This window comes from Babylonia areolata, chromosome 5 (genome assembly GCF_041734735.1).
Source record: "Babylonia areolata isolate BAREFJ2019XMU chromosome 5, ASM4173473v1, whole genome shotgun sequence".
NCBI classification, from domain to species: Eukaryota; Metazoa; Mollusca; class Gastropoda; order Neogastropoda; family Buccinidae; genus Babylonia; species Babylonia areolata.
This window is the reverse complement of record NC_134880.1, coordinates 48,315,955-48,334,743: the sequence shown is the minus strand read 5'-3', so window position 1 is coordinate 48,334,743 and position 18,789 is coordinate 48,315,955. Positions and strand designations below refer to the sequence as shown.

The window sequence follows — 18,789 nt, the reverse complement described above, 5'->3', positions numbered from 1 at the left end:
ATCCCCACTAACCATTTCACTTTCAGCAACAGAGAGAGAGGGGTAGTGACAGACAGCATGAAGACCCAAAGAAAAAGAAGAGACAGAGAGAAGAACAGAAAGAACATATGTTAGCAACAACAAACCTCAAATATAAGGATACAATCACCACACAACAAACTACACATTCAGTATATATACCCCCAAAACCCAAAACTGCAAACTACACAAATGAGTATGCGTATCTACCAATGCAAAAGACCATACACCAACAGGCACCTAGCCACGCAACAACTACAGAACACTAAGGGCAATCCACACGCACTACAAGAAAAAGGAAACCCAAAACCAACAGCTATTCATTGTGCAACAAGTGATGCTCTCACACGAGAGAAGCAGAGAGAAAGGCCTTGTGGAAAAACCACACCGCAGTCACTGGGACAGCCAAGGCTGAGAACTCTCAACGCCCATCAAAGCAGTAAAGACTTGTCAAACAGCTGTGTCAGTTCTGCCCCCTTCCCAAGTGCACAATATGAAACCCTTTTTTTATTTACCTTTTGACTTAAAGGAGTGACCATACCTATGTTCCTAAGTTAGTCTTTTTTTTTTCATTTACCTTTTGATTAAAAGGAGTTATTGAATAAACATTTGCTAAGTATTCTTTTCTTTTCTTTCATCTTATTTTATTCTGATTTTATCTGATCTGATTCATAATATTAACTGAAGGACTTTTAGTCTCACTGTTAAGTTGTAGCCAAACTCAGGTGTGTGCCTTGATCCACTATGTGCAGACTTTTAAAAAGGTGACTGGTCCAGTACAGACAAAAATTACTTCAGCACACACACACACACACACACACACACACATCACATCACACAAACACAACCACACACTCACTCACACAAATAAACACATACACACTCACACGCACTCACACACAAAACACAAACCAAACACACACACTCAAGAACACATTATACCTTTTCTCAGTCCAGCTATTTCCGAAGGCAAAACAAACTCACGTTAAAACTAGCATTACCTAACTGGCAACAAGTAAAAGACAGAGGAAACACTAAACTATGCAAAAACTGAGAATGATTAGTAAAATAACAGATGCTGTTAACGGTTGCAAGCCAGTTTTCCAGTAATTTTATTATAACATTTTTGGTTAGCATTTAAAATTGTACGCAATTCTTTAACAAGTCACATGATACTTGCTTGAAAAAGGGAAACAGGAAATGCTCCACAAGTGAACTGTCAATCATTCTGATCATTCATAAACCTCTGAGTGAATCCTGGATGAACCTTCTTCGTATCGAAGCTGAGAATGAGCACAGAACACAGCGGAAAATTATTTAATGAAAGTGTCAGTTCGTCATCAAAGGAGACTTCTGTCTGAATTGGAAACAAATGAATTTAGCCCACAGACAAATGCACATCTTTCTCCGTTCATCTTCTGCTCTCCCCCATCTGTATCCATCTCTGTCCATTCTCTGTCCACCCCCATTCTGTGTCTTTCCATTTCTCTTTCCCCTCTTTATCTGTTCATCCTCTGATCTTTCCCCCAATGACATCCCAAACAGCAAAAAAAAAAAAAAAAAAAAAAAAGGGGGGGGGGGGGTGGGGTGTGTGTGAAATATGAAAGACTGAAGACGGAAGTTAGAAGAATTCAATAACGATTATGTACAAAGTGTAGAGAGAGAGAGAAAAAAAGAAAGTACACACCAACAGGCCTTACAGCAAGCGATAATGGGAAGACCAGAGAAGACAGCACAAAGTCAAACAAAGCATATCTATGTACAAAGCACACACACCCACACACCACCACAACACAACACACACACACACACACACTGGACAACAACGCAAACATGTAAGCAACCAGTACACACAGTGAATGTCTCGTCGACAAAAAAAAAAAAAAAAAAAAAAAAAAAAAAAAAAAGACCACCCACTTACAAAAGGCTCCTGTGCGCACACTGAGGCATTCAGAGCAGAATGACACTCGGCATAGTGCTGACGAGAGGGGACAATTTGTGTAAGTGTTTCAAAATCACCGAGTCATTTGATCAACAAGCTGATTACCCAAGTACAGCCAGCTGAGAGCTGCCTTTAGGCGCTCATCATTCGTTTCCTGTGTCATTCAGTCAGGCTTCAATCAAACAAACTTGCATTTGAGAGGACTATACCGTGAAATTTTGCCACAGAAAACATTCCTGTTGCCGTGGATTCTTTAACATGCTTAAAGTGCATGAGACTTTGGTTTATAGTCTCATCCACATCCAAGCCACCACTAGTGGAGGTGGAGAAAATTCTGGCAGGATTTTGAGAGAAACAGTGAAACTGACTGCTACAAAATCAGCTCTGTTACCACAGACCATTCACTGCACATGGCTCTCAAAGCCTGCACACACACCACTGACAATCATCATGCTGTTGTCCTCTGTTCTTTTAAAAGGCTAAATTCTGCAGACAGCGCTCAGTATGATGCCTGATGTCAAACACACTTCGGTCTTCTCTGATTTTGTCGTCAGAAAAAAAAAAGAAAAAAAAGATGGTGATAAAATATAACACAGATTCTCACTTAAGAAATATATCATGTTTTTGTCGTCATTTTCTTTCCTTGTTTTTTTTTTTCAAATACAGTGTAATTCTCTTTCAAAAATTTTGTTTCTCTCTTTCTCTTTTATTCACATAGTTACATTAAAAAAAAAATTAAGTAATATGACTAAACAAACAAAAAACAACAACAGGAAACAGACCAAAAAAAATCAATTAGTTCTGAACAATACTGATGAAAATCATTCTGAACCTTTATTCAGCGTCGTCTTCCCATTTTTCACCAAAAAAAAAAAAAAAAAAAAGAGATCAACAATATCAGTGACACTTCAAACAAGACGACGACCACTCTTTTTCAAAGGCACCCTCTCAAAAGACACCCCTCCTCCTTATCAGAATGTCCACAGAGCCTGTTGCAAGTGGAGGTGGTGGGTGGAGGGTGTGTGGGGGGTTTGAGGATTGGATGGTGACCTACCTCATTGACAATGTAATCTAAAAGCTCAAAAATGGCCATGGGTCGGGGTCCGTCTGCTCCGGGGGGACACACCAAGCTATTGCGCGCCACTAGAAAGCAGAGACACACACACATCGCCCGGTCACCGCCCCTGCCACTGGCTGACACACATACACAACACACTGACAACACACACACATACAACATACCACACACACACACACACGCGGACAACACACACACAGTGACACACAACACAACACACACACACACACACACACCAACAACGTACCTACAAAACACGCAACGCAACACACACACACACACACACCAACAACGTACCTACAAAACACGCAACGCAACACACACACACACACACACCAACAACGTACCTACAAAACACGCAACGCAACACACACACACACCAACAACACAACCACCACAGAAAAAAGAGCTGGACAATGTCTGGCTTTAGAGGGGAGTGAGGATGGAAAGAAGTGAGTGGGTGTGGGAGTTGGGGGGTCTCCCTGGCTGCTAAGTGTCGCCCATGACCTTTCAACGTGCGCAATTCTTCAACACTTGCACCGAATGGGGTGGTTTGTGCACGCTCACAACACATGGCTGTGCGTGACATGTGTGTGAACACAAAGCAGACTTCTTTTTTCTTTTTGTTAAACCTGTGAAACACAAAACAAGAAGGAACAAACCACAAACATGAACACTTGCTTAAGAATAAAATAAAATAATTTTAAAAAACTGTACATGGGTGTTTCAGATGACATAAAGCTTGACACCAAAATTCACACTTTTTTTTCTAAAAAAAAAAAAAAAAAAAAAAAGATAAAAAAGATAATAAAAAAAAACCCCAAAACATTCAGTCTTAAAAGTTGTGGTGGTTGTGTTTTTCAGTCACAACGCCTGGGCAGCCAAAGCAAAAAGTGAACGGTGCACAACGACCAAAAGCAGCCAGCCAAACCCCAACCAAAGAAACAGACACACTGAACATGAAGAAGAGATGCATACATGACTGACAGGACACGCATTGAACACACACACACACACATAGCACATCCAACATCCACGCAACACAGAGAGAAAAAACAAAACAAAAAAAACCCAACAACAAAAGGGCAATGACTTGTAGCTGCAAATGAAACCGGTTAAAAAGATGACATGGACATGAATTCAATCAGCAACAGCGTTCCGTCATGACACACAGACACACCACAGCCCACAACAACCAGGTGTGTGATAGGGCTGTGTATACATTCAGTCCACAACATTGAACAACCACCTGTGTGACAGGGCTGTGTATATATTCAGTCCACAACAACCGGGTGTGTGATAGGGCTGTGTATATATTCTGCCCACAACAACCAGGTGTGTGATGAGTCTATATACACAGTCCACAACAAGTGAACAACCAGGTGTGTGACTGTATATATGCAATCGACAAAAACCAGGTGTGTCACAGGACTGTCAATATACCACAACAACCAGGTGTGTGTCTATACACACAGTCCATAACAACCAGGTGTGTGACAGTCTATATACACAGCCAACAACAACCAGGTGTGTTACAGGACTTTCAATATATACAGCCCAATACAAGCAGGTGTTTGATGGGGCTGTCTTTATTTACAGCCCACAACATGTGTAGACCTGACCACAGCAGTCAGAGAGCTAAACACAACATGGACACCACAGCTTTCCAGGCTAACAGTTCTCTCAGTGATCACCTCACTGACACTGCAATGGGTATCAATGACCAGTAACACAACTGAATAAGTTTCATAACTTGATGGATTTAGTTTCATCAATAACTTGACTGGTTTTGATTTATTTTTGTTTCAGTAATGATCAGTAATTTGACAATTTGTTTCATCAATAACTTGACTGATTTTGATTTGTTTCATTTCAGTAACGATCAATAACTTGACTGAATTTGTTTCATCAATAACTTGACTGATTTTGTCTCATCAAAGACCAATAGTTTGACTGATTTTGTTTCATCCATGGCCAATATCTTCACTGGTTTTGTTTTATCAAAAACTTTACTGATTTCGTTTCATCAGTGACCAATAACTTGATTGATTATATTTCATCAATGGCCATTTTCTTCACTGGTTTGTTTCACCAAAAACTTCACTGATTTTAGTTCATCAATGACCAATAACCGGACTTGGTTTGTTTTTCCATGATTTAACTGATTTTGTTTCATCAACAATGAATATCTGCACTTGATTTTGTTTCAGCAGTCACCAATATCTTCACTGATTCTATTTAATCAGTCACCAATATCTACACTGACTTTACATAATCAATGACCAACAATTTCACTGATTTTGTTTCATCAATGACCAATCATTTAATTGATTTGTCTATAACTTCATTGATTTTGTCTCCCCCCCCCCAACCCCCCCTCCCCGGAACACCAGTATCTGTGTTCCGTATGTTCAAACAACACACGAACCAGTCCAGTCTCACAAAAAGGGGTACTCAATCACCCAATCTGCCTTGTCTTCAACAAGCTGGCCAAAACAACGAAAGTCCATTTCTCCTTCACTGGAGCGTTCCACGTCCTGTGAGCTTTCTGACTGCTATGCATGTTGTAAAATGGTTCATTCACATCACTCAGTGCAGCCGTCCTTGAAGAGCCCTGCAGCAAAGACAAGTCAAGACTATCCGTAGCCAATGACCTATACCAGACACGATGACAGGTCCAAACATTCACCCTCATCTGCTGATCATAGAACATGAACATGAGGGATGGCGATGCAGACACAGACACAGAGAGAGTGAGAGAAGTGTTCACAGTCTGGAATCATGCCAGAAAGAGGAAGCAGCCAGCGGTGCCAGTCTCTCTACATTCAAACCCACTGGAGCCTGGGCTGGGTGAAGGGGCAGAATGTGTGGGTGGGTTGGTGGTGGGGGGCTTGGGGGGGGTTTGCTGCCTGGCAAGCCAGCAAGCGGACGTCCAATTCATTCCTGGCTACTGCTGGCCCGCATGCTGGGGCTCGGGATGCGCAGGGGCAGCAACTCTCCCTCCTCTGCCCCCCAAACCCGTTCCCCACCTCTCCCATTTTCCCCACATCCACTCCCTCCCTACCTCCTTCCTCTACCACAGGCAAACTCAGCCATGCAAGATTAACCGTTCTCCTTCCTCAAGTTTTGTTGTTTTGTTGCTTTTCTTCCCTCTTCTAATTCTGTTAAAAGCGCTCCAAAGTAAAATGACTCGCTGCCAAGGTTTTACCTGGTGATAGATCGATGTGAGCATGATTATGATCTGGTCATTTTATTTTCTGTCTTACAGGTGCGAAGAATCAGTCATCAAGAAGAATGTTCTGTCAATGCATTAAACACACATGTAACCACTCACTGTCTTCTCTCAGAATGAACGACTGGGGCGACTTGTCTTTTCTTTTTCAATTTCACCATCTTCATTTTATGTTTCCATCTCTTCAACTTGGGAGATCATTTTGAAAACCTGGCTATCTTCTGGTTAACAGATCATATCTTCAAGTTTCCAGCTGTTTGCTGGCAGGTCGCTTCTTCTGTGTTCTCACTTTGCTATCTTTTTTGGGTTACAGATTTCTCATGTGTTTCCAGTGAACTTTTGGTCACCATCTCTCTTTGACCATAATCCTGCATTTTTGAGTGAGGATACTTATAGATGACACCTTAAAACCTTTCAATTTCTTAAAATAACTTCATGTGCTGTTGTATACTACTATGAGAACAGGAACAAAACAAGAGATGCCAGAGAAAATGCCCCAACTAGGTTTTAGTTCCCGTGCTCCTTTGAACAGCTCGCTACTGAGGACACACCCACACCCACACACATCCACACACCCCACACGCACACATCAGCTACACAGTCAGTCTGCAATGCAAAAAAAAAAAATTTTTTTTAAATAACAGAATTAAAACAACAAACAGAAAAGATATAATAACAAACCCCAACCATGCAGACACCAACACTGCGACGTAACATCAATACAACAAAAATAACCAACGCTACAGATCACACCAAAGAACAGAAGACAAGTCAGCTGTAGTAAGACATGGACCCAGCGCAGCATAAAAAAATGAATAAATAAACATGACCGAAAAGAAAGTCACAACAAAAAAACAAACAAAAAAGGACACAACAGCGGCTGTACAGCTCAAGTGATGCAATCAAAAAGATGTTTTAAAAAAAAAGAACAGATCATGTACAACGCAGGCAGGCAGACGGTGTGGTGGGTGGGGGTGAGGGATGTCCGTCCCATTACCTCGTTGACAATATACTCCAGGAGTTCAAAAATAGCCATGGGGAGTGGCCCATCGCCACTCACAACTTCCGGCGCCCCGGGACAGGCTGGAAAGTAACTGGTGCTGGTTAGAACGTCAATCCCGCCAGGGCACGCTGGAAAGTGGAACTGGGTCTCAGTCAGTACACACAGTCACGTCACAACAACCACCACTCTCACCAACACCTCCACCCACAGCGTCACCCCCACTCTCTCTCCCTACCCTCCTTCCCACCATCACCATTCTCACTAGAAAAAAAAAATAATAAAAAATAACAACAAAACAAAATGGATTTTCAAAAAGGCAACTGCCTTGGAAACTAGCCATCATGTTACTCTCAATCAGAACAAACATCTGATAAAAAGAGTGAAAATCCCTATATGGGAGCATCAGCGATACAAGGATCAACAACAAAAAAGAGTTATTTCTCTTAGCCACTTCTTGGACAGTTATGACTGGAAGGTATGTCTGCCTCTATGTGTGTGTATCAATGCAGCTTCCATAACAATGTGCAACATTAATGACCTTCTGGGGGTTGTCTGGGACCCCGAGAGTTATAGTTAAAATGTGCCTGGGACCCCCAAGATCTGTAACTTATCTGAAGTTCACGTTGGTATTCTCACTGAACAAAAAAACATCAACTCTCTTCTGCACTAGCCATCATATTAGTCTCATAAAACAAATAATAACATCAACTCCCTTCAACATTAGCCATAGTATTACTGTCATAAAAAAAAAAAAAATAACATCCAACTCCCTTCAGCATTATCCTTTGTATTACGTTCACCCCAAAAAGAGAAAAAAATGTCAACTTCCTATGGCACAAGCAAACAAAAATTAACCCAAACTAAGGAAAATCTGGGCAACATTTTTTTGAGGGAGTAGGGGGGGTGGGGGGGGGGGGGGGTAAGGGGGGCATGTGGGGGGACGTGTGGGGGGGTTTATAGTTAAAATTCTTCTACATTTTCCCTGAAAACATATTTTTCCTTTGCACTCCCATACACGCTGGTTTGGGATGGTGTGGTGTGGTGTGGTGTGGTGTCGATGTAACCCCTCGGCTAAGCCTCCATAAAATATATCAATTTTTCCATAATCTATAATCACATCCACAGAGAACAAGGTTCAGACATGCAGTAAAAACAGGTCTAACGACAGTGGTGGTCGGCTCGAACCTTGAACCCGGAAACCATGCACTTCACCTTTCAGGGCCTTGCCCGTGCGGGCAGCATCCATGTGCTCCTCCATGACGTCATCCCCAAAGATGGACGACAGGTCCTTGGGGTCAGGGGGCGGCACAGGGTATCGGCCAATGGCCATCTCCACCATGGACAGACCCAGGCTCCAGATGTCCGACTGCACCGAGTAGTGCGTTCCTTGCAGACGCTCCGGCTGACAGGGTGAACAAAAATAATAGATAAAATAACAGCGGTTGTTTGATAACAGTAATAAATAATAAATAAACAATATTTGTGACAAGCTACAAAATATCAGCTTAGTTGTTAAATAATAACATTAAGAAGAACAATAATAATCGTTATCATGCTGATGATCATAGTAATCATCATCATGAATATCTATAACAAGCTATCAAATATAAGAATATTACCACTACTACTACTACTATTACTACTACTTGTAATAATCATAATAATAACAGTAAAAATAATGAATGTTTTTAACAAGTTAAAAATATGAGAATAGCTGTTCACTACTACTACTACAACCTCAACTACAACTACTAAGAATAATAATAACAAATCTGACAATATATAAGTTTAAAATAGTTTAATAATAATAACAATAATAATAATGTTGTTGTTATATATGATGGATATTCATCATGTGCTCTACATCCTTAGCACTGGGGCCCAGAATGTTACAAAAATTAACAACACAGGACACACACACACAAAAAACAATAATAACAACAACAATAGTAATAATAATAATAAAACAACTGCTATAAAAAAAAAAAATAATAGTGTACATCCCTCCTGATTATTCTTCATAAAATCAAGTGAACAACAAATAAGAATAAAAACAACAACAATAATAGCAATAACGAAAAAAAAAAACCAACAATTTTTTAACTTATAAAATCATGTTTCCAGTTCACCGTACCAACAAATAACACCTAGGTAGTGAGAAAATCGGAGCACTCAGGATCGAACCCCGCCGTCACCAATATTTTCTCCCCTTCCACTAGACCTCGAGTGGTGGTCTGGACATGAGTCATTTGCATGAAACAATAAACCTATGTTCCATGTGCAGCACGCACTTACTGCACGTTAAAGAACCCACAGCAACATAAGTGTAGTCCCTGGCAAAATTCTAAAGAAAAACCCATGCTGGTGTTCAAGCGTATGTGTGCACGTGACAGAAGCCTGACTGAGTGACACAGGACATGAATGATGAGCTCCTAAAAACAGCTGTCAGTCAGCTATACCCAGGTTAGAGGTCAGCTCTACCCAGGTTAGATGTAGGCAACCTGTTGTGCAAATGACTATATACTTGTAAAGTGCTTAGAGCTTGGTCTCTGACTGAAGACTGGCATAATATAGGTATCAATAATAATAATAATAATCGTATGTATTTTGTATTGTATTTCTTTTTTTATCACAACAATTTCTCTGTGTGAAATTCGGGCTGCTCTCCCCAAGGAGAGCACGTCGCTACACTACAGCGCCACCCATTTTTTTGTATTTATTTCTACGTGCAGTTTTATTTGCTTTTCCTATCAAAGTGGATTTTTCTACAGAATTTTGCCAGGAACAACCCTTTTGTTGCCGTGGGTTCTTTTACGTGCGCTAAGTGCATGCTGCACACGGGACCTCGGTTTATCATCTCATCCTAATGCCTAGCGTCCAGACCACCACTCAAGGTCTAGTGGAGGGGGAGAAAATATCGGCGGCTGAGCCATGATTTGAACCAGCGCGCTCAGATTCTCGCGCTTCCTAGGCAGACGCGTTACCTCTAGGCCATCACTCCACATAATAATGATAATAACAACAGACTGACAACTCCAGTGTTGAGTTCCCCAGTTATAGTTACTGCTTTTTGCTGTGGTTGCTTACATTTGCAATTTGCAGTATTGTCTTAGTATATATAGATTCTTCTTCTTCTTATCTTTTATGTCCTCTGGTGTTGTTGTATGCTATTATGCACTATTGTACATGTACTGTTTTATGTGAGGAGCTTAGAACCCAGTATATGGGAAGTTTGCACCATATAGTACTACATATTACTATTACGGTTATTATTACAATTATTATTATGATAATTATTATCATCATCATCACCATCAATTGTTTTTTTTTCTCAATGTTGTTGTTATCATCATCAGTTTGATTATCGTCCCCTTACCACCATGCACAACTATATATCTTTTCTTATGTGAGGCGCTCAGAGCCCATTAAATAGGGAATCTGTACCATTTAAGTACTGCACATTATTATCATTACTATCATTATTATCATTTAACCATCTCCCTTTACTACCATGCACTAGCGTATATTTATTGTTTTATGTGAGGTGCTTAGTTAGAGCCCGTCACATGGGGAGTTTGCACCATGTTGCACCATGTAAGTACTACATATTATTATCATCATCATCATCATCATTATCATCATAATTACTATCATTGTTATTGTTATCATTATTTCCCCCTCACCGCCATGTAGGAGCGTGTGCCCACGAAGGAGTTGGCCATGGAGTCTATCAACTGGCCGCTGACCCCAAAGTCGCAGATTTTGATTTCACCTCGCGAGTTGACCAGAATGTTGGAAGGCTTCACGTCTGTCAGAAACAGTTGACAAGATTCAAGATTTTATTTCTTTTCCCAGCATGGAGGGTAACAAACAGAAAACATCAACAAAATAAATGAAAATACAACCAATAACTGAACTGTCTCAGCAACAAATCAAGTAGTGAATAAAACATTAAGTTCACAAAATCCATGCACATGTTCAAGGCAAAACAACAAATAAAATTGCTTAGGAATATTTCGAAGAAAGTAATGATAAAATCAGCTCTTACATTGGTATACTCTTTGAAACACACACAACCAACAGGACGTCACAGACAACATGAAGCAAAGTCAGGTACACTTACACTTCTCTCTCTCTTTCTCTCACTATCAATTAACACTAATGCTCATTCTCAAATTTTTTAAAAAATTACAATGAATATCAACACAGCAGCCGTGAGAAATCTTGTTACAGGCAACATGAAGCTAAGTCAGATGCACTCACACTTCACTCTTTCTCATCATCCATTAACATGAATGCTCATTCTCAACATTCGGGAGAAAAATTACACTGAATATCAACACAACAGCCATGAGAAAAACAGCACAGACAACATGAAGCAAAAACAACACTTCGCTCTCTCTTTCCATCAACTGACAATAATGCTCCTTCTCAACATGTGGATCAAACAGTGGTAAGACGGAAGTGTTGCTGTTCAGTGTTACTATGTACAGGTAATGTGAATAACAATTTTGTCATATATTGAGTTTGTTATGACAGGTGGCACAAAGTGGTGGCCAGAATTAAGTTTTCAGACACAGATAGGGTGTATACAGCTGATATGCTGCAGGGGTCAGATTTGAGTTGGGTTTTTTTAAAGTAGCGCTTTGAAAGACTAAAAAAAAAAAAGGGGGTAAACACAGTGCTAAATGTTGTATTCTCTATCATCTGTACTTCAATCCCTGACAGAAGTCTTCATACACTCCCCATCCCAAACAACACAAGCCATGACACACACAGGACATTTCTTAAAATTCACCGACAGTTTTGTTTACCTCTATGGATAATCTGATGTTTTTCTCGTAAGTATGATAATCCCTTTAAAACCTGAAAAAGAAGGGGAAAAAAACATGGAATGGAGTCTTTTTTTTTTTTTTTTTTTTTTTTTTTTTTTTTTACAAAACTGAAACACAATTAAATCAAATTCACAACAAAGAAATCTCTTGCAAAGTAGCCACTGTGGCAAAGTGGTTAGCATCAAAGACTGACATCTAGGATGCTGGTTCGATTCCCGGTAGAGGGTGTGTTTTTTTTTCAGTCCGTGGCTGGCTCCTACCCAGACTTGAATGTGTTATGTGATTAAACTGGAAATCGAGGACCACATAGTCGACAATCATCTGCTTCACAGGTGGATGTGTTGCTCAAATTTCCTGACTTGGACCTGTTTGTTTTATGAAGGTAAGCGTAGACGGCAGCCTTGTCACATAATCAAAAAACAAAAAAAAAGCGTACATGTGCATTTCAGCATTACATGTGATCAATCTGAACTCTCGAAAAGAAGAAATAATCAAAAGTGGCAAACATCACACATTTTACAAACCATTCCTGTGCAAACAAATAACATAAACAGACCATAAAAACAATGTCTACTCACAGAAATGTTGATAACACCCAGTATTGGCTCAGGAATTCTACCCGCTTTTTTCAAAATCAGATCTAAAGAGCCACCATCCTGAAAAACAACAGAAAAATAGACCAGTTAAGAAACAAAAAAGTAAATGTACATACTGTAAAGTAGATAAACACATCACCATCATCATCATGCTTTCTTCATCATATCTTCATCATATATAACCATCATGATGATTATTATTACAACTGTCTATTTATCATTCAGTAGTAGTAGTAGTGGTGGTGGTACTATGGTGCTGATGGTATTGTTATAGCTGTAGTTCCTGATCTGGTTGCTGATGTTGATGCTGCCTGTTCACAGAACAAAATATTTCGTGTCCACTATTTCTATTATTCAACCTTCACCATACATCCTGGATCTAGCAGACACTGTTTTGTCTTTTTAACTCTACATTTTGCGCATTCTTTTAATTTTATGTTTTCGTGTTGGTTTTTTGTTGTTCTTGTTCTTGTTCTTCTTTGTTTTTAGCACATTTTCTATCGTCTTGGTTTAGTTAATAAACACACCTCGGAGAAACTCCTATAATCACTTTGGTGATCTCACAGAACCACACTTTCTAAAGAAAAAAAACAACACAGATCTATAGAAAATTTTTAAAAAAAACAACAACAAAAAACCCCACTCCCCCCCAACCCCCAACCCTTTTCAAACTGGGCCTCAAGAACAGCTGTCATTTTTTTTTTAACATCACGCTTCATGAAGGCAGCCTTGAGTTTGTGTGCATTAACCAAAACAATGTAGGTCCCATATACCGTGGCCAAGGGAAGCACAGCTGAACCGACTCTACAGTGAGTATGGGTCTGACAGACCCGTGACATTCAGACAGACAGGGAGTACTGCTAAACTGACTTTATTGTGAGTATGGGTCTGATACACCCACCATGCTCAGAAAGAGGAGAGCTGCAAAAACTGACTCAACAGTGAGTATGGGTCGCAAAGGAGAGCACTGCTTCTTTAGCGAAGACTGGACACAGGAATACAAAGGCAACCTGATGAAGTATTGTGAAGGTAAACAAAATCAACCAGACCCTGAACAGCTGCAGTGTGTGTGTGTGTGTGTGTGTGTGTGTCTGTGTGAAATGTCTCTGTGTGTGTGTGTCTGTCTGGGTGCATGTGCGTGTGCGTGTGTGTGTGTGTGTCTGTGTCTGTGTGAAATGTCTGTGTGTGTGTGTGTGTGTGTGTGTGTGTGTGTGTGTGTGTGTGTCTGCCTCTGGGTGCCTGCGTGTGTGTGTCTGTGTGCGTGTGTGTCTGCTTCTGTGTGTGTGTGTGTGTGTGTGTGTGTGTGTGTGTGTGTGTGTGTGTGAGACAGATAGAGAGGTCAGTGACCATCAGCTGGGACTGGTGAGTAGTGTGTGTTCACCCCCCTCCCCTCCCCCACTGCCCCTCCTGACCTTCCATGCACAGCCCTGTCAAGGTGAGAGTGATTTTATCTCCACCATCTCTAAACCCTGCTGTGCTGTGCTGTGCTGTGCTGTGCTGTGAGGCATCAGAACAGGAGGGAGGGAATGTGTGTGTGTGTGTGTGTGTGTGTGTGTGTGTGTGTGTGTGTGTGTGTGTGTGTGTGTGTGTGCACATGCGCGCGCGCGTGTGCGTGCATGCGCGCGCATGTTCTTCACTCTAACATCAATCCAGATAGTATGATTTTTTTACACACACACACACACACACAAATCCATGTACAAAGGTGCTAAAAACCTGATGCAATATAAACTGCAAAACTTAAAGCAAATATCCAACTGTATTGTGAACATGTGTGGATGTGCATGTGTGTTTTTGTGCATGCGAGGGAAATTGTGTGCGTGTGTGTGTGTGTGTGTGTGTGTGTGTGTGTCTGTGAGATGGCGAGTGAAAGGGGAGGGATGGGGGGAGGTCAGGGGAGAGAGACTGAGAGCATAATGTATGTGCATGCGTGTGTGTGTGTGTGTGTGGGTGTGTGTGTGTGTGTTCTTATTCTACGAATGGGTTTAAGTGTGCACCCACACACATTTTCCTAGTAAAAAAGAAAAAAAAAGAAAAAGAAAAAAGAGTAATGTGCTCTTGTGATGTGTAACAACATTTTACTGATCCACAGTGCAGTGTTGTTATCTTTTGCCTGGTCCCATCATCACAAGTTTATTTTGTGTAACCATACCAGCCTGTAAGATTTCTTGATTGCAACCCATCACAACCTTCACTTACACATTCATCCTGTTTCGTTACTCATTTAAATGAAAAGGAGGAGTTTGTATTATACTCCATGTTTGGTGATACATACACTTACCATGTCAAACTGATGCAAACTAGGCCTATCGGTTTGCTCTGCTTGGCCAAATTTTGTGTGGCTAACGGTGAAAGGACACCGGCTTGCCCGGTCCGCTCTTAGCCAATCAAACGCCTCTAAAAGCTACAAGCGCTGAATCATTCCTTTGGTGAAATACGCTTTATTGATTCTTACATGTTCTTGTATGTACTTCTTTTTCTTTTCTTTCTTTTTACAAAAATAACAAATAAAACATACACACACAAAAGCATTTATAACTGGAAAAGACCAAACAAGCTGAAGGATAAATGGACTGCAGTGTGTCAGTAGTCACTTACCATGTACTCCATGCATATGCTGATTTCTCCATCACTGTAGAAAGCACCATAATAACCCACAATGTCCGGCGAGTTGCATTCATGTAACACTTTGAGCTCACGGATGATCTGGTTCCTCACCGCTGGCTTGATTTCCAGGTGAATTAACTGCACACACATACATGCACGCACACACATAAATGCATGACAATCTGGATATATATGTATCATAGTCGCATTGTCTTTTCTCTAATGAAGGTTACAGGTTCAGGAATATTATTCTTTTCTATCACACACACACACACACACTCACTTTGGCTCAGACATTCAATCAACAGAGAAGATATTCTGATGAGGGCAAGATAGATCTGTCTCTCTCACAAAATAAACCCACTTTCAACATGCCCCTCCTATTCATGTGCTCAAACAGAAAACATCTTCTAACATTTCAGGCTGCTGGTCTGTAGAGTAGGTCACCAGATCATCATATCATCATGTTACCTGCCATTTCAATGCTTTTATGTTGCGAAGAATAACAGTCTATTGATTCTTCTATACTTACAGTTGTTAAAAAGAAGCAGAGAGGAAGGAGGAATGTGGTGGTGGGGGTGAGAGGTAGGGGGTGAGGGAGGCTGTTCTTTGGGAAATCAACCCCAAGAAAAACATCCCTGCACTCAGAACACAGGTCCCTGAGGAGCGGTGGCCAAGCGGTAATGTGCCTGACAAGGAATCCGGTTTCTTCATGTTCAAGTCCCATATATATATGAACCGTGATTCTCTCTCCTCCCTCCACCAGACCGATTGTTGGCCTGGGAGCTAGTCATTCAGATGAGGCAATAAAGCGAATTCTTATGTTCAGCATGCACTATGGTGGGGGGGGGGGGGTAACAAAACGACGGCAGCCAGATGAACACTGGCCCAACTGAAGAAAACCACCTGAACCCAGTCCATTGGAGGAATACTGTGAGCGTGCGTGCGTGCGTATGTAAGTATATATATACTTGTATGTATGTATATATGTATATGTGTGTGTGACTCATCTTTCTGGCCATGGTGAGTCCTGCAGGTATGTGCAGCACCTTGACGACCTTGGTGTGTCTGTCTGTCTGTATCTCTATGTACACGTATAACTCAATTTACGTGCCATGATAAGCCTTCCTGGCTTGGTGATCAAAGGTATTTTATTTGTATTTGTATTTCTTTTTATCACAACAGATTTCTCTGTGTGAAATTTGGGCTGCTCTCCCCAGGGAGAGTGCGTCGCTACACTACAGCGCCACCCATTTTTATGTATTTATTCCTGCGTGCAGTTTTATTTGTTTTTCCTATCAAAGTGGATTTCTCTACAGAATTTTGCCAGGAACAACCCTTTTCCTGCCATAGGTTCTTTTAGATGCGCTAAGTGCATGCTGCACACGGGACCTCAGTTTATTGTCTCATCCAAATTACTAGCGTCCAGACCACCACTAAAGGTCTAGAGGAGGGGGAGAAAGTATCGGCGGCTGAGCCATGATTTGAACCAGCGCGCTCAGATTCTCTCGCTTCCAAGGCGGATACATTACCTCTAGGACATCACTCCACATGTAGGTAGGTGTGTGTGTGTGTGTGTGTGTGTGTGTGTGTGTATGTGTGTGTGTTGCCTTACCTTTCTGGCCATGATGAGCCCTGTAGGTTTGTGCAGCACCTTGGTGACGACGCCCCCATTGCCGGCGCCCAGCTCCCCCAGCTTCTCAAAGTCCTCCTCCAGGAGCTCCCCGACCTTCTGCTTCTGGGAGAGGAACTCCTCCAGGCGCTCCCGCTGCTGGTCGTCAATGTCCAGCTCCTTCAGCTTCTGCTGCAGGGCCTCCAGGCTGGCCTGGGCCCCATTCTGACGACTGCACACACACACACACACACACACACGTATATATATACAAAGAGAGAGTTATGTACCCCGTGGTACACACACACACACACACTGACACAGAGTGATACACTGCGGCACGCACACACACACACACACACACACAGTGACAAAAAGTCATGGTGACACACAGTGGTACACACACACACAGTGACATAGAGTCACGGTGAAAAACAATATACATTATATATACGTGCAAACACACATACACACAAACACAGAGAGAGAGTGTGACAGGCATACAGTGGTACACACAGACAGAGTGACACATACTGACACAATCACAGTGATAAACACACACACACACACACACACACACACTGAGAGTCACACTGATAAACACAAACATAATGTCACTTAAGTTACACACGATACACAAAGATACACACAGAAAGTGACACAGTCACGGTAATAAACACTCACAAAGAGAGGGTCACACACATATTTGGATAGAATTTGCCTGGATCTGTTCACACCCCTTTGGCTTTAAACTTTAGAAAAACTCAAATCTCACCCACCCTTTCCATCCCCTTCTTCCTCATCACACACACACACACACACACACACACACACACACTCACTCTGTCTTGCCTCATCACATACATGCATGTAAAGGAGGAGCAGTCAATGTCATGGGGACAATAACAAAGTCTCTTTCTTTCTTCTTCAGCATTCTGTGGAAAGTGCAGTAGTGTCAACGTCAGTCTTCCAAAAGCTCTCAAGGCCAACACTCTGTATAACTGCAGAGACACAGCAAAACACCGTGATGACCACAGGATGAAAAGCACTCTGATTAACCGCTTCTCTGCTGCTGTCAAGTATGCCTGAGTACGCTCATCGGTGAAGGGCCATTGCCTGAGGTAAGACAGAGGTTTCAGGTCACCTTTCTTTGTCGGGACATCTTCCTCTTGCGACTGCGTTACTCTTCTTCAGCGAAATCAATCACACCCCTTAAAAGAACTTAAGAAGTAGTTCTTGCACTTAAATTCGTGCCTCACTGATTTCAATTCCACCCTGGTTTGGCAGCTGAGGGGTTAAACTCCTCTGGCCTAGGCCTGGGAACAGCACGTACACATCTCTCAGACAGACAGACAGAGAGCAGGGCAGGGCAAAAGGTAAAGATTACTCAGATCAGACAGATATACACAAGCAGATTTGGGTTGTTGTTTTTTCATGACTATGAAAGTAAACAACACTTGTGTTTGTTCTTCAGTCTGTTTCACTAGAACTGTGTGTAGAAGTCATATTAGACAAGAAGGGGGGTTGAGGGGCAATTGCTGGGGAGGGGGAAAAAATCACAGCTTGTGAATGTGACTGAGTGAGTAAGAGAGTGTGTGTGAGTACATGTGCATGCATGTGGTTCAGAATTTCATACATTTTTTTTCTATATTTTGATTATAATGAATGATGCATGGGGCGATGCTGCTGCTGTTAAGGGGGTCCATTTATGTTTGGGATGATTTGACAAGGCTGATATCCCTGCATCAACCACAACTGCAATGTTGGTCAGGAAATTTGAGCATCACTCCCAAAGACGCATCCATCAAGTGGATGACCCTCAACTGTGTCCCAGTTTTCCCACTGGATGCCACAGCACACTCAACT

The 18,789-nt window shown here is 41.6% G+C and overlaps 1 protein-coding gene across 3 annotated transcripts in view; it reads right to left on the bottom strand.

The window, feature by feature from the left end:
* The window catches only part of LOC143282112 (dual specificity mitogen-activated protein kinase kinase 1-like), a 43,964-nt gene that overhangs the window by 17,022 nt on the left and 8,153 nt on the right, over positions 1-18,789 (bottom strand). The window contains exons 2-9 of one of the 3 annotated variants that reach the window (XR_013055213.1): positions 16,927-17,155; positions 15,303-15,449; positions 12,687-12,764; positions 12,088-12,139; positions 10,957-11,081; positions 8,486-8,675; positions 7,268-7,401; positions 3,015-3,103 (exon numbers count right to left, since the gene is read on the bottom strand). Coding sequence is in view for 2 of the 3 variants with exons in the window: in XM_076587616.1 (XP_076443731.1) it covers positions 7,268-7,401; positions 8,486-8,675; positions 10,957-11,081; positions 12,088-12,139; positions 12,687-12,764; positions 15,303-15,449; positions 16,927-17,155 (955 nt within the window). In the remaining variant the exon portion in view is untranslated. The remainder of the gene's footprint in view (positions 1-3,014; positions 3,104-7,267; positions 7,402-8,485; positions 8,676-10,956; positions 11,082-12,087; positions 12,140-12,686; positions 12,765-15,302; positions 15,450-16,926; positions 17,156-18,789) is intronic. The other 2 variants (XM_076587616.1, XM_076587617.1) reach the window with 2 other exon arrangements.